General features: G+C 45.2%; 1 protein-coding gene across 2 annotated transcripts; it reads right to left on the reverse strand.

The window, feature by feature from the left end:
- Positions 1-6319: 6319 nt before the first annotated feature.
- On the reverse strand, positions 6320-25219 carry mrpl10 (mitochondrial ribosomal protein L10). 2 transcript variants are annotated; one of them, XM_038779131.1, is made up of 5 exons: positions 25116-25219; positions 21971-22140; positions 14138-14302; positions 9636-9780; positions 6320-8569 (listed from the first exon to the last, which is right to left on the reverse strand). In XM_038779131.1, exons 1-5 carry the CDS (start codon positions 25150-25152, stop codon positions 8307-8309), a joined length of 780 nt encoding a protein of 259 aa, XP_038635059.1. In that variant the 5' UTR covers positions 25153-25219; the 3' UTR covers positions 6320-8306. The 2 variants fall into 2 exon arrangements, with proteins under 2 accessions (XP_038635059.1, XP_038635060.1); XM_038779132.1 differs by lacking the exon at positions 25116-25219 and adding an exon at positions 24990-25009.
- Between the last annotated feature and the right edge of the window lie 960 nt (positions 25220-26179).

Raw genomic sequence — 26179 nt, forward strand, 5'->3', positions numbered from 1 at the left:
CTCGCTTCAAAGTGACAGATCAAAACAGCCAACAAGTGCATACACTGATCAAAGGCTACATTCATGTTGGCCTAATAAATAATCAAGTGCATTTACTGGTTTGCTGCCAAATGAAGTACACCAACTCCCTTCATTGTGCAACAGTAAATGTCAAACTCTCAGATTCATAGAATAGTTACGGCACAGAAGGAGACCATTCAGTGCATTGGCCTATGCCAGCTCTTGGTATGAGGAATTTAGCTTGTTTTACGTCACTGAAACATTTTTATTCAGATGTCATTCATAAGACCATAAGACATAGGAACAGAATTAGACTACTCGGCCCATCGAGTCTTCTTTACCATTCAATCATGGCTGATATATTTCTCATTCCTATTCTCCTGCCTTCTCGCCATAACCCCTGATCTCCCTATTAATCAAGAACTTATCTATCTCTATCTTAAAGACACTCAGTGATTTGGCCTCCACTGCCTTCTGCGGCAAAGAGTTCCACAGATTCACCACCCTCTGCCTGAAGGAATTCCTCCTCATCTCAGTTTCAAAGGATTGTCCCTACAGTCTGAGACTGTGCCCTGGGGTTCTAGTTTTTCCTTCTGGTGGAAACATCCTCTCCACATCCACTCTATCCAGGCCTCTCGGTATCCTGTAAATTTCAATAAGATGCCCCCTCATCCTTCTAAATTCCAACGAGTACAGACCCAGTCCTCAACTGATCCTCATATGACAGGCTCTTAATTCCATTCACATTTTTGCCTCGCTTTGGCTCTGAAGAAGTTGTACGGACCTGAAACGTGAACTCTGATTCTCTCTCCACAGATGTTGCCAGACTGCTGGGCTTTTCCAGCATTTTCTGTTTTGATTTCAGATTTTCAGCATTCACAGTATTTTGCCTTTAGAGAAAAGGTTTACCCTTGTGTCATTTTGTTTCAGTAATCACTTTAAATAGTGCCCCCTGATTCTTGACTTTTCAGCCATCGAGAACAGTTTATCACCATCTGTACTCACGATTTTCTTTTAAATTTAAAGCACCCAATTATTTTTTCCAATTGAGGACCAATTTAGCATGACCAATCTACCTGTGCTGCACATGGGCAGCAAGGTAGCACAGTGGTTAGCACAGTTGCTTCTTCACAGCTCCAGGGTCCCAGGTTCGATTCCTGGCTTGGGCCGCCTGGTCTGTACGGAGTCTGCACGTTCTCCCTGTGACTGCGTGGGTTTCGTCCGGGTGCTCCCACAGTCCAAAGATGTGCAGGTTAGATGGATTGGCCATGCTAAATTGCCCTTAGTGTCCAAAGAGGTTAGCTGGGATTAAGGATAGGGTGGAGGTGTGGGCATAGGGTGGAGGTGTGGGATTACGTGGGGTGGCTCTTTCCAAGGGCCGGTGCAGACTCGATGGGCCGGATGGCCTCCTTCTGTACTGTAGATTCTATGATTCTTATGGAAGTACTCAGCAAATCTGACAGCATCTGTGGATGAAGGAACAGTGTAAACATTTCAGGTGGGTGATCTTTGCTCAGAACTGGGAAGCTAATTGTTTCTCTTCAGTCCTTCTCTCTCTTTGGTGTGGGGCTGGCACCCATGAGCTTCACTCAGAACCGGGGTGAATGCCGGCAGCACGGTGGCGCAGTGGTTAGCACTGCTGCCTCACAGCGCCGAGGTCCCAGGTTTGATCCCAGCTCTGGGTCACTGTCCGTGTGGAGTTTGCACATTCTCCCCGTGTTTGTGTGGGTTTCGTCCCCACAACCCAAAAATATGTTACCACTTTAAAATATGTTACCACTTTTTAAAAAAATATCTGCCACATGGCCTGCAGCTGTTCAAGAAGACAGCTGACCACGACTTCTCAAGGACAATTAGGGAATGGGAAATAGCCAGTGACACCCACATACCATAATTTTTTTTCAAAAAGTTACTGATTTATATTTCTATAGCCTCCCAACAACTACACTTCCCAGACCAAAATACCATGTGACTTTTTTTATTTAAAAAAATAATTAATTTTTTCCAATTAAGGGGCAATTTAGCATGGCCGATCCACCTACCCTGCATATCTTTGGGATGTGGGGGTGAGACCCACACAGACGTGGGGTGAATGCCGGCAGCACGGTGGCGCAGTGGTTAGCACTGCTGCCTCACGGCGCCGAGGTCCCAGGTTTGATCCCAGCTCTGGGTCACTCTCCGTGTGGAGTTTGCACATTCTCCCCGTGTTTGTGTGGGTTTCGTCCCCACAACCCAAAAATGATGTGTGGGGTTAGGTGGATTGGCCACACTAAATTGCCCCTTAATTGGAAAAAATGAATTGGGTACACTAAATTTATTTTTTAAAAAGACATGGGGTGAATGTGCAACCTCCACATAGACAGTGGCCCAGGGCCAGGATCGAACCTGGGAGCTCAGTGCCGTGAGGCAGCAGTGCTAATCACTGCGCTACTGTGCTGCCCTAAAATACCATGTGACTTAACTGTTGGTATCACCCGAAAGCAGTTTTATTGCCTTGTTACACAAACTATGAGACATACATTGGGTGCAAAAGTGTGCCTGATGGTTAAGCGTATACAAGGCAGCAAACCATTCCTGCTGTGTTCAATTCTCATATTTTCTCACAGACCAGATTCAGAATCATGAGACACATCTTCTTACAGCTCAATCAGTACAAAAATGAATTATCAATTAAATCATCCAACTTACTGATTTGTTAATTACGTTATTATCTCAAAAAGCTAGAAGATAATCCACCATTTGGGAAAATTACCCATTATACAAAGTGCTAATTAAAAATTAGCGGCAGAATTTTATAGAATCCCTACAGTGCAGAAGGAGGCCATTTGGTCCATCGTGTCTGCATCGACCCTCCGAAAGAGCACTCTACCCAAGCCCACTCCCCCACCCGATCCTCCTAACCTAATCTACACTAAGGGGCAATTTAGCACCGTGAATGCACCCAATCTGCACATCTTTACACTGTGGGAGGAAACAGGAGCACTCGGAGGAAACCCTGACATTGGGAGAACATGCAAACTCCACACAGTCGCCCAAGCCTGGAATTGTACCCAGGTCCCTGGTGCTGTGAGGCAGAAGTGCTAACCACTGTGCCACCTAGTCAACCTATTACATCAACAATTAATTAAAAAATAATAATTTAGGACCCTACTGTACAGCTCTTGGACCCGACACCAAATTGCAAATAAACTTTATTATGTGTGACTTGAGCCAATTTAATGCACTCAATGTCTTAAGCATCAGTCATACAAGGAAGTAAACAATATGGCCAGATTTTGCATTGGACAGGGAACGAATCCATCATCAATTGTTTTGTTCCCATTTCCCTACAAATTGTGAAGGAAAGCTTAAGATCTTCGCAGTCATTAGGCTTTGGTCACAACTACGCTTTCGAATAAATCGTTCTTCCTTTTCCGAACTGATCTGTTGATTATTGTCTTGGTTGATTAGGGGAGACTATTGATCCCTTATTTAGCTTTCCTTTGACGTAAAAAGACCCATTCTTGCGGACAAAGTTTTTTAAAACTATGTCATCCATATTCTGAATAATTCTGAGAATGAGGAACTTGATAAGTGTATTATTTATAACTACTGTACAAGTTTACGAACTATTCATAAGCAAAAACCTTAATCATGACGTTAAACCAAATCCTAGTCCTAAGTGTATATGTAGCAGATTGGGTATCGTGCATGATGTAAATGGGGAACAGAACATAAAGAGTTTGAACAAGGTGTTAGAGGTTCAACGAGATTGGATTGGATTTGTTTATTGTCACGTGTACCGAGGTACAGTGAGAAGTATTTTTCTGCAAGCAGCTCAACAGATCATTCAGTACATGGAAGAAAAGGGAATTAAACAAAATTCAAGAAAATACATGAGAATACATAATAGGGCAACACAAGATATACAATGTAACTACATAAGCATTGGCATCGGATGAAGCATACAGGGTGTAGTGTTAATGAGGTCAGTCAATAAGAGGGTTATTTAGGAGTCTGGTGACAGTGGGGAAGAAGCTGTTTTTGAGTCTGTTCGTGCGTGTTCTCAGACTTCTGTATCTCCTGCCCGATGCAAGAAGTTGGAAAAGTGAGTAAGCCGGGTGGGAGGGATCCTTGATCATGCTGCCCGCTTTCCCCCGGCAGCGGGAGGTGTAGATGGAGTCCATGGATGGGAGGCAGGTTCGTGTGATGGACTGGGCGGTATTCACGACTCTCTGAAGTTCCTTGCAGTCCTGGACCGAGCAGTTGCCATACCAAGCTGTGATGCAGCCCGATAGGATGCTTTCTATAGATGACAAGCTGTGAACTTTGTATTTGCATTCTAAAAGGTAGACTCACAAAATTAAGCCGGACTTCTTAAGAGGTTAATTCAGATAAGGGACGATCAAAAGGAAAAACGTTTCCATAATCATTCAACCTACGCAAGGGGAGCTAGCTGTTTGAGACCCCAGCCAACAGGAATAGCTGTTTTAACTCCAAGCAAGTGTAGGAATAGCTGTTTTAACTCCAAGCAAGTGTAGGAAGCCGGCCTTAGAAAGCCAGTCATTTTGTTTGACCTCAAAAGCAACCCTGTATAGAACTGCCTGGTGTGGTAACTGTTATTTGATTTTTTTGTAGTTTAAAAACTTAAGAGCTATCTTAAGTTAGTGAAATAAAGGTATTTGGAACTGGGTAAAGTTAGTGATACCGCATACAGCCATTGTTTTAGTTAAATGGACGCCTAGTTGACTTTATTGCTTCATAAACATTAATTTTACTTAAAACTATCACAAAACATCTGCGACATCACTTTCTAGATTTCAAATCTTTTCTCACATTATAACAAATTGCAAAATACAGTTGAGGGCATTTGTTTCACATTTCCCATCTGGGATTTGGAATAACCTGGCATTAATCATTAGCCATGTTCTTAACGAAAACAAATAAAAACGACACTTTAACGCATCATCAAAATTAGGATATAACGACAAAATAGAGAGTTTATTTAGTTTCCAGTCCAGGCTGCATCTGACATGGGACAGTTGAATACGCTGGGTCTGAAAGTTGAAAACAATTCTCAGTTGTGACTTGCCTGCTCACGAGTACAAAATACACTAAAATTTTCCAAATGATTGAGTGCTATATATAGATTTATTTATTGTCACGTGTACTGAGATACAGTGAAAAGCTTGTTCTGCGTACAGCCCAGGCAGATCGTTCCATACATAATAAACATAGGACATATGACAAATACACAATGTAAATACATAGACATCGGGTGAAGCATACGGAGTGTAGTGTTACACAGTAGAGAAGATGCGCGGAGAGATCATAAGAGGGTCAATCAGGAGTCTGGTAACAGCAGGAAAGAAGTTGTTTTTGAATCTGTTAGTGCGTGTTCTCAGGTTTTTGTACTTTCTGCCCATTGGAAGAGAGAATAACCTGGGTGGGAGTGGTCTTTGGTTTGCTGTCCTTTTCCCCAAGGCAGCAGAAGGTATAGACAGTCAATGGATGGGAGTCAGATTGCAGCAATCCAAAATGTACACACTAGGAAGCTGAAAAAATTGATTTTTTTTTTGTCCTCAAAATGATGACAAGCGACCTGAGAAAAGGAAAATCAGACTTGACAAGGCCTTAACCATTTTCTAACATCATGTTCATGACCCTGTTGGATCGCCCACATGGCAAGATCTGTATAACGGTTACCATGATCAGCTGTAGCAATTCTTTCAACAGCACCTTCCAAACATGCAACCCCGACCATCCAGAAGAGCAAAGGCAGCAGATACCTGGGAATACCACAAACTGAAAGTTACCCTCCCAGTCACTCACTATTCTGACTTGGAACAATAATCACTGTTCCTTCGGTCGCCAAGTCTAATTCCTGAAACCCTCTCCCTCCCTAACAGCACTGTGAATGTTTCTGTAACACATGGACAGCAGCAGTTCAAGAAGGCTTCTCAAGGCTGATTAGGATTGGGTAATAAGTGCTAGCCTAGCCAGTGACGCCTGCATCCTATTTAAAATTGATTTGTAAAAAAGCCATATTTGTTTTTTAAGTTTAGAGTACCCAATTCATTTTTTTAAATTAAGGGGCAATTGTTGCATTGTGGGTGCGAATCCCACACAAACCCGGGGAGAATGTGCAAACTTCACACGGACAGTGACCCAGAGCCGGGATCAAACCTGGGACCTCAGCGTCGTGAGGCGGCAGTGCTAACCACTACGCCACTGTGCTGCCGCGTAATAATGCCACATTGATTTCTGGAGAATAAATGGGACCTTCTTCCTCAGCCATCCCTTCCAAAAAAATAGCAAGTAACACTAAGATCAGCTCATATAGGCTAAAGGTATTTGATCAGATTTATTGACAGGTTAAATAATTATACATAAACAGGTCAACATTGCAAAATTCACATCTAATAAAACAATAATTCAAATAGAATCAGTAAAGAATAATATATTCTTCAAAGAATAATTTTCTGCAGCATCTGATGAACAGGTTTTTTTTGATGAATCACATTGTAGATCTCAAGCTTCCATATTTCACGAACTGCAATTTGTGGTGTCCACATGTATAGAAGTCAGATTTCAGGCTACGTCTAAATCTTAGCAAGCACGGCTATTCTGTGGCGAAATCCAACCAGTTGCATTCCCTCGCCCTATCCTCGTCGCCCCGTTAATTTATTTCAAGTGCTTATCAAAAATGTCCCTTTGAAATCATTGATCATCTCCACTTCCATCACCCTCACAGGCAATGTGCTACAGGTTATTATAGCGTGCGAGAATTTTTTCCCCCCTCCCAGCCAGTGTTTCTTACACTAAATTTTAAACTTGTGTCGCTCAGATAATGGTTTCCCCGGCACCACTGTTCCGATACTTTGCCCAAGTGGCCATTTGTCCTGTGCACGCCCAGGCAGAGAGTCAGCAGGGTCGTGAATTGCTACTGTTACATGATATCCACACATAGGCACTTAACAGCCATGACTTCACCACCAGCAGGGACAGTATCTCACAATTCCCACTTCTAGCCCAGGGAAGAGTGAATGCAGAAATTAAAATCAATGATAACATCTCTGCTGAAATCATTAAACTCAACATGGAGCAGGAATCAAACTATGTCCTACTTTTTGACTGGTAGAAGTGAAACACACCCAGGAGTCCGCTGTATCAACGTGCAGTATAGAACTGATTTTATCTAACAGCACTGCTGCTGGTCCATGTGGTATTTTAAACCTCATGTGTATTGCCAGAGAGTTCACTTCCAAAGTACTGAAAGAATTTTTTAAAAACCCCAAAACTTTCACGGGTTGCAGGGATGGTCAGCAACACATTTTTAAACAAAATTTAGAGTGCCCAATTCTTTTTTTTTCCCAATTAAAGGGCAATTTAGCATGGCCAACTCACCTACCCTGCACATCTTTGGGGGTGAGACCCACGCAGACACAGGGAGAATGTGCGAACTCCGCACGTACAGTGATCCAGGACCGATATCGAACCCGGTCCTCGGCACCGTGAGGCAGCAGTGAGTGCTAACCATGGCAACACATTTAACAGCGTTAGAAGACTGTTATTTTCTCCAGTTTATTCTAAAGGGGCGATACAAAGTTCAATAATATCGTTTCACAATACACGTGGTGAAACAAGCTGGGCCAGTACATTTGCTTGGTCTCCGCTCTAACATCTCGCCCATTACCAACAGGATCAGAAATAAGGTAGAAGTAAAAAAAATTGCTGGAAAAGTCACAGGAATTTTATCAGAGAGAGAGACATTCTATTATAAAATTCAAAGTGATAACTTTCTCTTTCCGTTTCTGGCGCTGGATGTGCATTTCCCACTATTTCCGATTCGAGTACCCGGTATTCTACTTTTTCTTTTCATTCCACAGCCGAGGAAATTAAAACTGGCAGCCAGTCAATCACAGTTCACTGGGGAGCTGAGCTTCACAATCAGTTCTCATTGAATTGGGATGGGATCAGTGAAATGAACACACGCAGGTGGGAGCTACTAACTTGTATTTAGTTTAAACCCATTTGTATTATCATTTCCCAAGACCCAAACTTTGACTTTTCTTCATCCATTCTGGGAACTGTTTTAATCTGTATCCATGAAGGAGGTCAATCGCAATAATAAAGGCACAGATGACAAATGAAATACATTTGGAAAAAGGGAGATGTGTGCTGGAAGAACTGTTACTTTCCAACAATTAAACAATCTTTTATGTCTCTAAGCATGAACAAGGACTCTGTTTTATTTCCTCTTCCATCCTTTTAACCCGACAAACAGAGAAAAATGTACTTTGTCACTCAAATAATGCCCCAATGTCCTAAGATCCTGGACACCCCAGTGTTTCCTTCTGCTCCAGACTCCCTGTCTCTTTTAGTCCAGTGGCAGCTCCACTCTGCTGTTTCACATACTGCTCCAATAGGGCAGCGAGGTGCATGGGGCCGGACTGCAGAAGCTGGCATGTCTGAGCTGTCATGAGAGTCAGGCCGCCCACAATCTCCCCGTGGATGATCTGCATTCCCGGGAGTCTGGAGTAGTTAACCACTCCCTGATGGCTGAAGAGTACACCTTCGATACAAGCACCTGCATAGGAAGAGATGGCACAATCAACAGGGACAAATTTAGCACCTTCTATGCACTGGCAGCTGTATAATAAATACATAGATGCGGCTGCGAACAGAAAATGGTCGGTACAAGCGGCGCCTCAAAGGACTGAGAGGTAGAGGAATGGAATTCCAGAGCTTTGGTCCTGGACAACACAAGGTGCAGCCAATGATGGGAGCGATTAAAGTTGGGATGCCCAAGAAGTCGGAACGGGAGCAGCTGTGGTGCTCGGACTTTACAGAGAGCGAGGAAAAAGCCGTGGAGGGATTTGAAGACAAGGAAGAGAATTTCTAAATTGCCCAGCAAGGATTCAATGAAGTTCAGTGAGCACAGTGGGTGATGGGTGAACGGAACTTGGTACTAAAACCCCAGTGGTAGGGAGTTTTGAGAATCTCAGATCCAAAACATGCTACACTGACCACACATCATGTCTCAAATTACTCATGCGCTGTGTCCAAAAATGTTATTTGCAGCATGAAATCGATGTAGTTTACTTCTGAATGGATCAATACTAACTACTTACATCTTCTCTCTTGGGAGTCTATTCCATAGAAGGGCCACTCGGTCACTGAAATGTTATTTTCACAAACCAATTTCGAGATAAAGCAAGCCAGCAATAAAATCAGAATAAATGTTTAAATGCATTTCATGCCTTGACACCTTTTACTATGTGTGACTACGAGACCAGAGGGTAACGTCATGGGGAACAAGTGCCAGTCAATGTAAAAGAACAGGAAAACAAGAGCTGAAATACTCTGCGATTAAACAGGTTTCGGTGGAATACACTGGTCCAGACAGTATCTGTGTTCCACAACTTTTCACATTTTAGCAAATGTAAGCTTAATATTTATGCATGGCGTTCTCGAGTACAATGTCATCTTCAGTCCAGTGACGAAAAGCAATTGTTGGACCAAAGCTCATGGTTCCATAAGAGGCAGTGCGCAAGCTAATGAAACGTGTGAAATTAAGTTTAAGAATCAGACGCAGTCGGAGATTACAAATAACGGTGGTTCCAATTTGAACCTCGCTCTGCCACTGCTCTTACCTAGTAAACTGATCTGGGTTGTACTGCGCACTGTCTTCATCAGCTCTTTGGCTTTGGGTTCCTTACTCACAATAATGATATTGTGACCAACAAACAAGGGCAGCAGGTTCTTGTACTTGGTGCTTGCTAGGAACGAACGCAGGATCTGAGGCAGAGAAATAATCAGTGGCATTAGAAGATGTGAACTTGGAAAAAGCCATCACTGAGACCTGCATTCATGCAGTGCCTCAGAATATGAAAATGCCACATACATGATTTAAACAGGTAAAATCTACAAACGGCAATATGATGCATGGCCAGTTTTACTGTTGCCAGTGTCAGCCGTGGCTCAGTGTTGACATACTTGCCTCTAAATCACAAGGTTATGGGTTGAAATACCACTCCAGTGGCATTTGCACGACTTGTCTCAACTTCCTGTGAGCAATGCCTCTGCAGATCAACTGGAAGGCTTTTAATCGTTAAATTTAAGAGTTCTTTTTATTCACTGGCGGGACATAAGAACATAAGAACATGGGCAAGTACTGTCCACCCTTAATTGCCCTTGGACTGAGTGGGCTGCCGGGCCATTTCAGAGCACAGATCAGAGTCAACTGCATTGCTGTGGGTCTGCAGTCAGGTGTTATTGTTTATTGTGAGGGGAGGTGATTAGAAAAGTAGGGAGATGTTTCAATTGTACAGGGCACTGGTGAGACCAGCGTTCTGTGTACACTATTGGTCTCCTTATTTAAGGAAACATATAAATGCGTTAGAAGCAATTTAGAGAAGGTTTATTAAACTAATACCAGGAAAGGGTGGGTTGTCTTATGAGGAAAGGTCAGAGTCATAGAGATCTACAGCACAGAAAAGGCCCTTCGGCCCATCGAGCCTGCGCCAATCAAAAACAACCACCTCAGTATTCCAATTCCATTTTCGGCCCTTGTCCCATAATGCTGTATGCCTTGGCATTGCAAGTACCCAATTCAGTTTCTTTTCAATTAAGGGGCAATTTAGCATGGCCAATCCACCTACCCTGCACATCTTTGGGTTGTGGGGGCGAAACCCACGCTAACACAGGGAGAATGTGCAAACTCCACACGGACAGTGACCCAGAGCCGGGATCGAACCTGGGACCTCGGTGCTGCGAGACAGCGGTGCTATCCACTGTGCCACCCTGCTGCCCATGCAAGTGCACATCTAAACACCTATTAACCATAATGAGGGTCTTTTGCTTTCACCACCTTTTCAGGCAATGAATTCCAGACTTCCAACAACCTCTGGGTGAATATATTTTTCCTCACATCCTGAGAGATTCTTTCTGAGGGGTACTGACAGGGTGGATGTGGAGAGGATATTTCCTCTTGAGCATATATGTCAAACTCAAGGCCCGCGGGCCAAATCTGGCCCGCGGTGGAATTATCTTTGGCCCGCGAGATAATATCTAATTACTTTTTTAAAAAAAATTTAGATTAGCCAATTATTTTTTCCAATTAAGGGGCAATTTAACATGGCCAATCCACCTACTCTGCACATTTTTGGGTTGTGGGGGCGAAACCCACGCAGACACGGGGAGAATGTGCAAACTCCACACGGACAGTGACCCAGAGCCGGGATCGAACCTGGGACCTCAGCGCCGTGAGGCGGTTGTGCTAACCACTAGGCCACCGTGCTGCCCTAATAATATCTAATTACTATTAAAGCTGGCCCCAGCAATTGAAGCGCCTATGGCGTATGATATAGCTGATGCCGAGTTTATTCAGGTATAGTGTGAATCACAAAGTGTTGGCCTGTGGAAAAATGTTTTCATTAGAAATTACTCTGAAAAAGCTCCAGATAAAGCAATAAGAAATAAATACAACTAATTTTTTTATTTATTTAATATTTAATGTTGTTTTTATAGGCAATAACCTAAGCTTTATTAGTTCCAGGTTCAATAAGTTCATTTCAATAAGTTTTGCAAAAAAACATTGAACCAGTCCGGCCCTCGACTTGTCCTGATTTTTAAATTTTGGCCCACGGTGTATTTGAGTTTGACACCCCTGCTCTTGAGGGAGAATCTCGAATTAATGGCCACTGTTTAAAAATAAAGGTTCATTCATTTAAGACACAGATTAGGAGAATTTCTTTCTCTCAGAGAGGTGAGTCTCTGAATATTTTTTTACAGCAGAGGTGAGTAGTTTCTTGAATAACAAGATGTGGAAGGTTATCGGGGAGGTTATCGGGAGGCCACAGTCAGATCAGATCTTAATGAATAGCGGGGTTAAGCTCGAGGGGCCGAGTGGCCTACTCCTGTTCCTTATTCGTACGTGCCAGAACAGGCAAGGATGGCAGATCTCCTTCCCTAAGGGCCATTAGTAAAGCAGATGGGTTTTTACAATAATCAATGATAGTTTCATGGTCACTATTACTGAGACTAACTTTATATTCCAGATTTATTCACCGCATTTAAATTCCACCAGCTGCCATGGGATTTAAACTCATGTCCCCAGAGTATTAGCCTGGGCCTATGGATAATGCTTGGGATTGGTTGGAATTCTGTACACTCCAGTAGATTGATGTGAAATTGGAGTGGTTTGATCCTTGCAACATTATACTAAAAGTGAATGAGAATGCTCCAACCATTTGGAACTATAGCAATTCTAAAATTCTTTCATGGGAGTGGGTATTCTTGGCAAGGCCAACATTTGTTGTCCAACCCTAAATGCCCTTGAACAGAGGGGGTTGCTAGGCCATTTTTAGAGGGCAATTAAATGTCAACCACATTGCTGTGGTTCTCGAGTCGCATACAGGCCAGGATGACAGATTTCCTTCCTTTAGGGCAGGATCTTTCAAAGTGTGGGTCGGAGCGGGTGTCAGAAGGGTCGCATTGTTGGTGTGTCGGGTCTCAGCGCGGGCTGTCCGGGGTCCTCCTTGTTTCCTGTCACAGGATCAAGCCGCTCTCCTGCTCAGGCCTCAAGAGCGAATTTAAGGTAAAGTTTAAGTTGAATTATTTTGTTTTGCAAATACCTCCCTAGCTTTCCTCATGGACAAGCAGGAATTTTAATTGCTGAGTTTTCATGCAGCCCACAGCCTGATTTGAAAAGTAATTGTGACAGGATTTTGGTCTTGAATCTAGCCACAAGTCCACCCTCTCATTCTGTCATAAGTGATGCCATGGCACTGTGCTGAAGACACACGAGCAGTGGGGTTATCACCCTGAGCACTGGCTGATAATTATTCGAGAATTGCAGCTTGGGCAGGATATTTTAATTACTCTCAGCATTTACTGGGAGCTGAGTTGTGAGTAGTTCAGGACCAGAGATTGTCAGGATTGAGAGAATAATGGCCTCAACAAAAGGGTGGCACCTCGTTTCCGTCCATCCAGATTTAGTTTTTCTTTCTGAACAGGGGGCGGAGGAATTGACTTCAACAGACAAACATGTACAGACGGTGAGAATTTGAAAACCTGTTCAGTCCCGGATTAAAGTTTGGAATGCAGAAACAGAAATAAATAAACTATTCTTCCTCCTGTCAGCTCTGCATGACTGGTCTGCATTTTAACTCCATCTACTCACCTTCGTTTTATAATCATTAAGGCAAATACTAAACAAAAGCAATCAGTTTAAGTTTGGAAATTTCCTGTTAACCCCCAGCTTCAACAGTTGTTTGTGGGAGGGAGTTCAATATTTCCATTGTCTCACTAGAATGGCCGGGGATGGGAACAAAAGCAGAGGGACAAGGGTGAGATAAACATGGTCAGTAACTTAAAAAAAAATAATTTAGAGTACCCAATTCTTTTTTTCCAATTAAGGAGAAATTTGGCGTGGCTAATTCATCTACCCTGCACATCTTTTTGAGTTGTGGGGGTGAGACCCACGCAGACACGGGGAGAATGTGCAAACACGGACAGTAATTAAAGAAAGAACAGTAAAATACAAAAACAGTAGACCGGGTAATCAAGATCGAGAAGCAAATAGGGCCACAGGAAAAATTAGGATGATTAAAAATGGCAAAAAGGCAAGGCTTTGTATCTTAATGCATGCATTTGGAAGGAGGCGAGTCTCAAAGGTCTGTCAGTTGGCAAAAGTGGGTCCCACGAAAAATAGTTTGAAAAACACTGCTTTGGGAGAGGTGAACAAGATGGGCTTTACAACAAACCATTGCTGATTTTATTTATTTTCGTTTTGGTTTGTTGCCTACACCCCATCTTCCCGAGGGTACAGTGTCACACACATTGACTGCTTTCCCCTTTAGATCATCGAACTGTTATTCGCAACACTAGCTGAGACTGCACCTGTATGTGGCATTAGAACCAAGTCTTCAGCCAGCTACACGCATGAGCCCAGTTTGGGTCAGACATGGAGAATATCTACTTTGGCAAAATAATGGGGAGCCGATGCTCAAGGAAGCTACAAGAGGAGTTGACACCTTCTGGGGACGAGGGAGAACATGGGGGCAGGAGGGGTCAGTTCTGGATCACCAAGGCACTGTAATTCTATGAATGGCGCCAGTTAGAATGATACATAGAATACAAAGTTAAAAAAAACCTGGTTAGGGAAGAATTTCATGCGAATATCGTGCTTCAGTAATCGATGCCGAAGAAGACGCAGCTCCTCGGAGGTGATGGAGTTGTTCTGGAAAACGGTAATCATTTTATTCTCTCGGAAAGTAATTTCCAGGTCGCGCCGTAGCAGCTTTTCTAAACCAGACGGCTGAAGGAGAGATTTACACAAACGTTATACACAGCATCGCACCGACTAAGGAAACCAGCAAAATGCGGCTACACGCACAGGAGTGGGCATTGTGCACAGCTAGAAACTATACAGTTACTCACCATGCTGCTCTCTTGAAACTGCCGAGGCTCCTGAGTACTCACAGGACTAACTCCCAAAGTAACACCACAGCCAAGTCCAAACCTTTCCTGCAACAAAATCTACGATGATGCCCCTTCCATCCGGGTTACCAGGTAGAGGATCAGTGATGAGAACCCTGGCTGACCTTTCCTCTCACTAGTCCAAGGGCACTGGGGCCAGTAACCATACTCCTACCACCTGTCCCAGCAGAGAGTAACTAGCTCAGCTTACACACGAGAATTATTTTGGAGTGTTAGTGGCCACAGAGTAGTCCAATACGAGAGGCTTAAAGTAACTTATTAGTTCATTACAAAGTAAACTATATACACAGTACACTCCAGGTCCCAACCGGGACTGCACAAGTTCGGCTCCCATCTGGGCCGGCTTTTGTGTCAGAGTTCATTACTCCACTGATAGGCCCTGCCCCTCAGCGGGGCAGCTAGTATTCTGAGAGGCAAACGGGAGGCTAATCGTCCATCCACGTAGGTATCGTGGGGGTTATAACAGGAGTCTTTCTGGCCCCTATGACTGAACTCCACACTGCATACATAAATTAGGATTTTATCAGGTTTTCATTTGCTATACACAATATGGGCTGTAGGCTGCAAACTGCTAACAGGCTGTATTACTTGAGATCACTACATTTAGGTGGCTCACAAGGGGCCTCTGGTGGTACAGATCAAGTATTGCAACTGCATATACTAAGCACCCACAATATTCTTTTTCTGTCCAGTTCTAAAGCAATACGTTCCCAAATAAATCTCTTTGGATCACAGCATTTATTTTTCCCAGGTCTTGTGGAAAAGATTAACAGCAAAGGAATTCAGAATTCCCCAAGTTCAAAGTCTTTAGCACTTTCTCTCATCCTTGTTTTCAAACCCGTCCCGTGTCCTCACTCCACCTGTGTCTCTATAATCCCTTCCAGCCCCACAACCCTCGAAAACTATCTACACTCCTCTAATTCTGGCCTCTTGGGGGGTCCCTTAATTTAACTCCTGTACCACTGGTACCCGTGCCTTCAGCTGCCAGAGCGTTAGGCTTGGCAACTCTCTTCCGAATCCCCTCCGCCTGTCTTTTCTCCTTTAAGACAACTCCTTAAAATCTGCTTCTTTGACCAAGTTTTTGGCCATCTGCTGCAATGTCTCTTTGAATGGATTGGTGTCAAATTTTGTTTTTAATGGTCCCGTTAAGCACCTTGGGGTGTGCTATATAAATACAAGTTGTTGTTTCCTAGAACAGGCAGCATGCAACTTATTCCAGTCAGACATGGGTTCTCTCATTAGTCTATTGCACTGACACTTCTGTTTTCGTTGCTTTAAAGTTATTAGCCATACCTCCGGCCCCTGCCCATCGTGAGCACTTTTCACGTCTTCAGGATATTCCATGGGTTCCTTTATGCCCACCCGAGAGAGAGTCCTGAATTCTCAGCCGAGATGGTGCGCTTACATCTGGAATGGGTGTGAGCCCATGAACCTCTGACTCAGAGGTAAAATGCGACCGCAGAGCTTAGGCTGACTCTAGAATTCCTTCTTCCATCTCCCTAACAGCATTGCGGGTGTTCCTGCACCATGTGAACTGCAACAGTTCAAGGTGACTCACCACCAACTTCACCTGCATCATTTAGAATGGGTAATAAATGCTGGTCTTGCCAGCGACACTCACGTTCCATGAACAAATGAAAAGAAGTAACCATGCCTAACGCACACTCCTATTTTTAGTACTGCGAGTGATGGGTGTACGAAGATAATGTGGTATTTGCAAAGTTAGAGAAAATGGCGCTCTCCCCACCTTATAGAAGAAATTGTGCAACGGAGCTGAACAGTATGATTAAGCTTGTTAGTACATGGGACCCCACAAATACGCACACCAATATTTATTTATAATAACGATATTACAGGAGCAGCTACAAACAGTGCTGCTAGCAGTCCAGTCAACTTAAGATTGGCTGACAAAGCCTACACAGGTGATTATATGGGTCCCCTCAATGAGCTATCATTGAGGGAGCTCATACTCCAATTGGCCAACCAATAAAGCCAATTGGAGTTCATTATACCCCCCCCCCCCCCCCTCCTCCCGCCCCCCAAGGTCCGAGGAATCCCTGCCAGCTGGCATTCCTCTGAGCTTCTTCCAGCTCCTCATGTCTGGGTCTGTCACCTCTGTGTCGTCCGCCGGGTCGTTCTCTCCGAAGTGGGCGGGGTGTACCTTATAGGTGCCCGTCTTTTCCTTGACGACCTCCTTGGAAGTTGTTCTTCCTCCTCCTCGGGGAGAGGTGTCGCGACGGCCTCGTCGAGTGTGTCCATCTCCGACTCTGATGACTGGATGACGGGGTCTGGAGAAATTGCTCGGGGCGGGGGTGTGCGTATCCTTTCCGTCTGGGCTATCCCAGCTTGAGGCGGTCCTGCTTCACCTGCCTCCAGGTGTGGTTCCGCTGCCCTTATTTGGTCTAGGTGTTTCTTAAGCACCTTACCTCCTATTGAAACCTCATAGGATATGGGCCCTGTTTGGGACTCTACCGTGCCTTTGACCCACGTTGGTCCATTCCCATAATTCTTGACCCAAACCGGTGCCCCCACCTGGAAATGTCTCTGCTGCCGACTATTATCATGCCCCCTGCGTTGGGCCTCCTGATGTTTCTCCACTTTCCCCGTTAAATTTGGGAGAAGGAGACTCGGCCTCGTTCGCAGCCGCCTTCCCATTAAGAGTTCAGCTGGTGGTATGCCTGTTGTGGAATGCGGTGTGGTCCTTTAATCAAACAGCCAGCGGGAGAGCTTGGTGTCCATTGACGCTGCCGGCTGCTTCTTGAGTCCCGCTTTAAGTGTCTGGACTGCTCTCTCTGCAAGGCCGTTGGTCGCTGGATGGTAAGGGGCCGTTTTGATGTGATGGACTCCGTTTTCCTTCAGGAATTTTCCAAATTCCCCACTTGTGAATGCCGTTCCGTTGTCCGACACCAATACCTCCAGAAGTCCATGTGTTGCAAACGAGGCCCTGAGCTTTTCAATTGTCGATGATGTGCTTGCCGTGTTTACCCGGTGGACGTCCAACCATTTGGAGTGGGCGTCCACTATCACCAAAAACATTGAGCCCATGAAAGGGCCGGCATGGTCAATATGCAGGCGGGTCCATGGTCTGCCTGGCCATTCCCACGGGTGCAATGGCGCCCCTGTTGGCACTCCTGGCACCGACGTACCAAGGCTGCTATATCTGTGTCCAAACCTGGCCACCAAACGTAGCTTCGAGCTAGCATCTTCATTTTAGACACCCCTGGGTGTCCATGATGTAACTCAGTTAAGATTGGCTGACGGCCCTGAGCTGGGACGATTACCCGGGCTCCCCATAATAGTATACCGTCTTCTACGGTTATTTGGTCCCTTCTGCTCCAGTATGGGTGCATCTGGGGCTCCACTGGTCTTTCCAGTTCCCTTGTTAGCAGTAAATGCTTCATCTTGGCTAAAACTGGGTCTTTTTGCGTCCACAACCGAATATGTTGTGCGTCTACTGGTAGGGTGTCCAAAAAATTTAGAGTCATTACTGTCTCCTCTACTTTTGGTATTTGCGGCGGAGTGTCCGGGAGGGGAAGTCTGCTCAAAGCATCTGCATGTGCTACTCGCGTTCCCGGTCTGTGCTCCAGAACGTATCTATACGGCGCCAGTAGCAATGCCCAGCGTTGGATTCTAGCTGATGCAATCGGGGGTATTGACTTGTCTTCTTTTAATAACCCTAATAACGGCTTATGGTCCGTCACTATGGTGAATTTTCGCCCGTACAGATACTGGTGAAATTTTTTTACTGCGAATATCACCGCCAGTCCTTCCTTCTCAATTTGGGCGTACTTCCTCTCAGCCATCGCCAAGGTCCTCGAAGCATAGGCTATTGGCCGTTCTTCCCCATTCCTTCCTCTATGGGCTAAGACGGCTCCTACCCCATATGGGGATGCATCACAAGTGACCACCAACTCCTTCCTTGAATCATAATGCTCTAGGACATTTTCGGATGACAACTGTTCCTTAATGTCCCTAAATGCTCGGTTTTGGCTGGTGGACCATTTCCATTCTTGCCCCTTTTTTAGTAGCTGGTGGAGGGGTTCCAGGATGGACGCCCTATTTTCAATAAATTTTCCATAATAGGTTACCAACCCTAGAAATGATCATAACTCCTGGACCGTGGTGGGAGCTGGGGCTTCTTTTATTGCCCTTACTCTGTCTTCTAATGGATGTAAGCCTGACTCGTCTACTTTATATCCCAGGTACGTCATTTGTGGGGCCAGAAAAACACATTTTTCCCTTTTTAGCCTTTGCGAAACGCCTGAGCACTTCCTCCAGGTTCCTTAAGTGTTCCCTGTTTGTCCTACCCGTGATTAAGACATCGTCCAAATAAATCGCCACCTGCGGTAGTCCCTGCAGAATATTTTCCATCGTACGCTGGAATATAGCGCAGGCTGATGACACTCCAAAAGGTAGCCTAGTATAACGAAAAAGGCCCTTCAGGGTATTGATCGTAGCGAACTTCTGGGAGCCCTTGTCCAGTTTCAACTGCAGGTAGGCGTGGCTCATGTCTAGTTTCATGAACAATAGCCCACCTGCCAATTTGGCATATAGGTCGTCTATTTTCGGGATTGGGTGTTTGTCCAGCAGTGCGTATTTGTTTACTGTCTGTTTGAAATCTCCACAGACGTATCGAGCCGTCTGGCTTCAAAATTGGTACCACCCTCACGACGCTGAGGTCCCAGGTTCGATCCCGGCTCTGGGACACTGGCAGTGTGGAGTTTGCACATTCTCCCCGTGTTTGCGTGGGTTTCGCCCCCACAACCCAAAGATGTGTGGGCTAGGTGGATTGGCCATGCTAAATTGCCCCTTAATTGGAAAAATGAATTGGGTACTCTAAATTTATATTTTTAAAAAAAATTGGTACCACCGGCGCTGCCCATTCCGAGAATTGTACTGGTCTGATAATGCCGTCGCGCCGTAACCTTTCTATTTCGTCATCTACTTTCTTTCTTAATGCAAAAGGTACCGGCCTGGCCTTACAAAATTTTGGAAGGGCTTCTGGGTCTACGTGCAAAGTTGCTTTGGCGCCTATGATTTCCCCCAAACCTTCCTGGAAGACCTCCGGGTATTTTTGGAGTACTCCACTCAACTGCCCGCTTCCACTCTGGAAAATTTTCATCCAATCTAATTTTAGGTCTTTCAGCCAGTTCCGTCCAATTAAGCTCGGTCCGGAGCCCTCTACTATCATCAATGGTAATCTGAGCAATTGTTTCTCATATTCCACAGGTACATGAGTCGTGCCTAGAACTTCCAGGGGTTCCCCCGTGTAGGTTTTAAGTTTTGTCGATGTTTTTGTTAGGGTTAGTGGCTGGAGTCCATCTTTGATTTTTCTAAATGCTGCCACTCCCATTACTGATACGGCCGCACCCGTGTCTATTTCCATTATTGTCGGCCACCTGTTCACCCGTGGGGTAATCCTAATGGGTTCTGCTTTCTTCGTTGTAATATTATATAATTGTTCCCCTTCGGAGGAGGATGGGGCGTCTAGGTTGTGTACTTCCCTGCGTCCCCACCTGCTATTCCTCCTTTGCCACCTCCTTCTAGGGTTTCTGTCGTTGTTACCCCACTCTGTCTGGTGCCAGAAACGGTCCTTCTCTGTTGGGGGAGCCTCAGCCGGTACTTCCCTCTGTCTCCAGTTAGTCCTGGCAGACTTTGGGGCAGTTCTGGGGTTTTCCTTTTTCCCTCTATTCCTCAGGTTTTTCCTGAGAGCGGCTATCTGGTAGCAGGACCCGTTGTGGTAGTCCCTCTCACAGGTATCTACCTCCATTGGCGTGCCCTGTAGTTCCTGCGCCCCACTTGCTGCCTTTTCTAGGGACAGTGCGAGCTGTAACGCCTGCCTGCAGTCTAGCTCCGTTTCCGCCAACAGGCGTTTCTGTATTGTGAGGTCATTTATACCACACACTAACCGGCCCCGAAGCATTTCATTTAGCGTCGGGCCGAACTCACATTTTTCCGCCAGCCTTCTCAGGCGGGTCAAGAAATTTGTGACTGACTCCCTGTCTTCCCGCTTCGCTGTGTAGAATCTGTACCTACGCAAAATGAGGGGTGGTTTTGGGTCGTAGTGCTCTTTCACCAATTCCGTTACTTCTTGGAAAGTTTTCGTGTCTGGCGCATCGGGATAAGTCAGACTACGTATAATGGCGAAAGCGGAGGGTCCGCACGCCGACAGCAGGATAAGCCGTCTCCTTTCGTCCGTCAGTATATAATTTGCCCGGAAGAAGTAACACATTCTCTCCACATACTGGGACCAGTCCTCAATAGCCGGGTCGAATGCCTCTAACCTCCCAAAAACCGGCATTTTTAAAATGGCAAGGCTTACCCTCCGAGTGCGGCAGCTGGTCTCCGCAAAATTCATAGTTTACCTCTTCGCCACTGTAGTAATCCACGCGAGGCAGGAGTTCCGTCACCACACCAATATTTATTTACAATAACGATATTACAGGAGCAGCTACAAACAGTGCTGCTAGCAGCCCAGTCAACTTAAGACTGGCTGACAAAGCCTACACAGGTGATTATATGGGCCCCCTCAATGAGCTATCATTGAGGGAGCTCATACTCCAATTGGCCAAACAATAAAGCCAATTGGAGTTCATTACATACAGTCTATAGGAAGATTCATAATTTTCAATGTCTGGAAGTTACTTTTATAATTAGCAATCTTACTGAAAACAGCAAGTGTAGACAGCATAACCATGATTATTAATGGGCTAATCGTCTTTTTCTTAACACGTAATTAGTTTCTATAAACTAATAAAAAAAAGTATCTCTAGAAATCAAAATTTCATAAAGAAACAAGCAACTACCCTTGTCTTTTCTATATTATGTTTTGCCATTGAGTTACACAACTATTTGTACCCAGAATCTGTAAGCAATAGTACAGGAGATCTATCAATAACAATAATCATAGAATCCCTACAGTGCAGGAGGAGGCAATTTGGCCCATCAAGTATGCACCGGCCCACTGAAAGAGCACTCCACACATGTACCCCCCCTCCCCCCCCCCCCCCTCCACCCCGCCCTACCCCTATAACCTCACCTTGCCTGCACATCCCTGGACACACACTATGGGGCAATTTAGCATGGCTAATTCACCCAACCTGCGCATCTTTGGACGGTGGGAGGAAACTGAAGCACCCGGAGGAAACCCACAGACATGGGGAGAAAGTGCAAACTCCACACAGTCACTCAAGGTCGGATTTGATCCCGGGACCCTGGAGCTGTGAGGCAGCAGTGCTAACTACTGTGCCGCCCTTACTGCTCTCCAAGTCTGCCGCATTTGTTCTTTGTCAAGAAACAAATAAACTTATGGGCAAATCAGCATAGCCCTTGGTAGATTCCTGCTGAAACTGCCCAGGCAAATATATAAATCTTTATCCCAAAAAAATAATGTATTTCCTGAATCAGGCTCTTTCCTCCCACTACACACAGTGGAGAAAATTAATGTCAATTAAAACCCAAAGCAATGCTCAAGAAATGTCGTCACCTCTTGGACCTCCCCTTTCCGAGGTTTGATGCACCTTTCTGGGACGGCAGGCTTTGGAGGAATGTATTGTGTGACAGCCAATAGCTTCTGTCGCAGGAAGTGCATGGGTTTGCGGTGGCGAGTCACAGCCTTGGATCCATGACGCACAATCTGCTGGGGTGGGAACCATCCTTCACAAAACAGAAACGCTTGGTTTAGTGAACATGTCAGGCTCTGACCAAGGTAAGCATTTGCAATCCCAAAAGGTTTTCTTCCAGCCCCTCGCTGCTCACTAAGATGCCAACCAATGTGATTTGTCCTAAACTGAGAACGAGAAATTTCTCATGGGGAAAGGAGGAAACCTAAAGAAGAAGTCACTTATTGGACCCTCTTGTTAATCTATTTCGGAACAGCATTTTCACAGGTCTAAGAGTAAACATGCGAGCATGTTCTTGGCCACAGAACAATGCGGGATGGAGAAACCAGCAAACAGAGAAGATAACTTCCAGAAACATTTTTTGTTTAAATTTAGAGTATCCAATTATTGTTTTTTTTCCAATTAAGGGGCAATTTAGCATGTTCTACTAATCTGCACATCTTTGGATTGTAGGAGTGAAACCCACGCAGACACGGGGAGAATGTGCAAACTCCACACGGGCAGTGACCCAGGGCTGGGATTCGAACCCAGGAACCCAGCACTGCAGTCCAAGTGCTAACCACTGCGCCGCATGCCACCCTTCAGAAACATTTTTAAGGATTAGGTGTTGAACAGTCAGAATGGTCAAAATCTTTTGAAAGAGACTGAATTATGGCAATTAGTCATCTTATTGGATGAGTAATCCAGAGACACGGATGAATAACTCAAATTAAAATCCTATATCCCTAAATCTCTCTGGATAACAAAAATCTATCAATTACAGATTTAAAATGAACATCCCCAGCATCAATTGACATCTGTGAAAGAATAACTGTAAAGCTTTCTTTCCTTCTATGCGTGCAAAACTGAGAATTATTCTTATGATTATTTAGCTCGTAATGCCTGAGAAACCCCACTGAACTAATGCAATAATATTCTGTACATAAAGAAAATGATTTGCATTTATATAGTGTCATTTATTACCACAAGACGTCGCAACGACACTTTATTGCTAACAAAGCACTTTTAAAGTGTCCTCACTGTTGTAATGTAGGAAACACAGTAGCCAATCTGCACACAACAAACTCTTACAAACAGCAACGCCATAACGGCCAGATAATCCGCTTTTCAGGATGCTGATTGAAGGATACGTATTGGCCAGAAAATCAAGGATAACCCCGCTTTTCTTCAGCATAGTGGCAGCTAAGAGGGCAGAAGGCACTTTGACTTAACATCTCATTTGAAAGACAGATCAAGTGCAACTTGATTTGTGGGTGCTAACGAAGCCAAGGGATTTGAGGATAGTGCAGGAAGGTGAAGTTGAGGTAGCAGATCAGATCTTATGAATGCTGGAACAAGCATTTCCTATGCTCCTCAATGACAACTGGGAAATGCCTGGAAACCATGACGCGGCATGAGGGATAACACTGGAGGGCCATCCAGGTTGACGGAATGAACTAAGTTTGCCAGAATGGCCTTCATCATCCATGCTTATCTTACCCATTGATGTCAACCATTGGTGACTTGTTAGCACTCTCGCCTCAGAGTCTGAAAGCCATGGGCTCAAGTCGCACTCCAGAGACCCGAGCACCAAAATCTATGCTGACACTCCAGCGTAGTACCGACAGTGTGCCGCACAGTTGGGAGGTGGGGGTCATCTCAGTCTGCTGTCTCAGGTGAATGTAAAAGATCCCGCAGCATTATTTTGAAGAGCAGTGCAGCTACCTTCGGGGGCCTGGCCAATACTAATCCTTCAATCGACATCACACAAAAAGACGATGATATTGGAGTCAAAACTTTAACTCTGTTCCTCTGCCCACAGATGCTGCCAGACCTGTTGGATTCCCCCAGCACTTGCTGTTTTTATTTCAGATCTCCAGCATCCACATTATTTTGATTTTATTTAGTTCCCTCTAAAATTGCCCAGCGAGCCACTCAGTCGGCAGACCTGCTGAGTTTTCTTTTTAAAAATAACAAAGAAACAATATGATAGAAACTTTAAGGAATGATCATATTGATAAAGATTTGAAGCACCGCTAATGGTTGTGATCTTTGTTTGTCATGAAAATGAATGAACTGTACAACCTAGTAGATCCCGGGTTTGATTTCAGCAGTTGGCTGCAGATGGAAAAATAACCTTTACGCCCTTGGAAGCTGTCAGCCACTTCTGCATTTTAAGTTCGTAAATGTACTCTGGTGTTTCCTTATGGAAGGTTAAGCAGGTTAGGTTATGGGGGCTAGAGCGGGGTGGATGGGGGGCATGAACATGGGTAGTGTTCTCATCTTGAAGCGTCAGTGCAGACTTGATGGGCTGAATGGCCTCCTTCTGCACTGTAGGGATTCTATACGTTTAACACTGCGGTTTGTGGGGGAGCTTGCTGCGCACAATTGGCTGCTGCCAGCGTTTCCTACATTACAACAGTAACCACGCTTTAAAAGTAATTCATTGGCTGTAGAGGGGTTTGAGGGGTGTGAGTACAGGCGCTATAGAAATGCAAGCCTTATTGCTTTTTCTGCAAGAGCAGATGGGGTATTTGGCAGGGAGACACGGCACAGGCGGCAATTGAGAGATTGATCTCCTTGACCATGCACTTGGAAACCAGTGTCACTAAAAATGCATGTTTCATTTTCATTGATTGGCACAGTGGTCAGCACTGTTGCCTCACAGCACCAGGGACCAGGGGAGTTTGCGCTTTCTCCCCGTGTCTGTGTGGGTTTCCTCTGGATTTCTCCCACAGTCCAACAATGTGCAGGTTGTTGGATTGGCCGTGATCAAGGCGGGGTTACGGGCAGTGGGCCTCGGTCTGGTGCTCTTTCAAAGGGATAGTCCGGACTCGATGGCCCGAATGGCCGCCCCTCTGTGGGGGTTCTATGGTGAGATGCTTCTGAAAGGGGGTATCTCACATGTTTTGGTCTGGGTGCGGCGGCAGGACAGCTCTGTTATAGAGGCTGCACATTGAAGCTGCCTCCTCTCCTCTCCTCTCACATTCTGCCTATTCTACTTCTCCCTGTTCTTTATTCCACTCTCACCTCTGCAGCGCAGCAGCCGCCCGCACAGCGCCGCCATCTTCGTCAGCACCCCGCAACAAACCGCCTCCCCATTGGTCCCGGCCAATCACGTCCCCCAATCGGCGAGCATTCTACTACCGACCAATCGGCAAAGGTCGGCCAATCAGCCAATCACGAGCGGGTCACAGCGCCCTCCGCAGGGCTGGAGGTCCGCGCTGCACCCAGGAGCTCGGCCTGCCTGTTGCCAACCTTCCAGGGCTGCCCTGGAGTCTCCAGCAATTGAGGGATTCACCTCCTGGCCAATGCTCTGGGAAATCACTGTCTTTAAAAACATGTTTTATTTTCATCGGACATGTTTGATTATGTAATACATTAAAAAAAAACAGATGGGGAAAAAAAGGCTGCTTGGGTAGAGCATTTCAAGGCAGTAGGTTGAAACCTCCAGAAATGCATTCACCCAGAGTTGGCAACCTTACAAGGAGGGGGGGGGGGGGTATCATTTTGCCTCATTGGCTTTGTCTATATATGCTGTGTTTGTGTGATCTACCTCTTCACTCACCTGATGAAGGAGCTATGCTCCAAAAGCTCGGGATTCCAAATAAACCTGTTGGACTTGAACCTGGTGTAAGACTTCTTAGTGAACGAATAACTAACCACTATTGGCAGAGCTTGGGTTTGGGAGGAGGACAGGATAGATTTGGCCATAACTCCTCCCCCACTAAGAAACAGCCCTGCCAGAACATCAGTCTCCTCGGTTCAGATAAGTTCCAGTGCAATTTGATTCCAGGAAGGAGTGAACATGGCTAGGATGGAATTGGACAAAGGAAAAAATAATAAGTTTCAAAGGTAGGGAAATATCATAGATTATCATAGAATTTACAGTGCAGAAGGAGGCCATTCAGCCCATTGAGTCTGCACCGGCTCTTGGAAAGAGCACCCTACCCAAGGTCAACACCTCCACCCTATCCCCATAACCCAGAACCCCACCCAACACTAAGGGCAATTTTGGATACTAAGGGCAATTTAGCATGGCCAATCCGCCTAACCTGCACATCTTTGGACTGTGGGAGGAAACCGGAGCACCC

Source organism: Scyliorhinus canicula, chromosome 19, assembly GCF_902713615.1.
Source record: "Scyliorhinus canicula chromosome 19, sScyCan1.1, whole genome shotgun sequence".
Taxonomy (NCBI): Eukaryota; Metazoa; Chordata; class Chondrichthyes; order Carcharhiniformes; family Scyliorhinidae; genus Scyliorhinus; species Scyliorhinus canicula.

What these genes read in the sequence shown, in the direction of transcription:
- mrpl10 (XM_038779131.1), bottom strand. Translation starts at nt 25,152, where the DNA reads ATGGCGGCGCTGTGCGGGCGGCTGCTGCGCTGCAGAG. An exon ending in GCGGCTGCTGCGCTGCAGAG is followed by an intron (nt 22,141 to 25,115) that starts GTGAGAGTGGAA and finishes TGTTTTGTGAAG; the next exon opens with GATGGTTCCCACCCCAGCAG. An exon ending in GGAAAGGGGAGGTCCAAGAG is followed by an intron (nt 14,303 to 21,970) that starts GTGACGACATTT and finishes TCTCTCCTTCAG; the next exon opens with CCGTCTGGTTTAGAAAAGCT.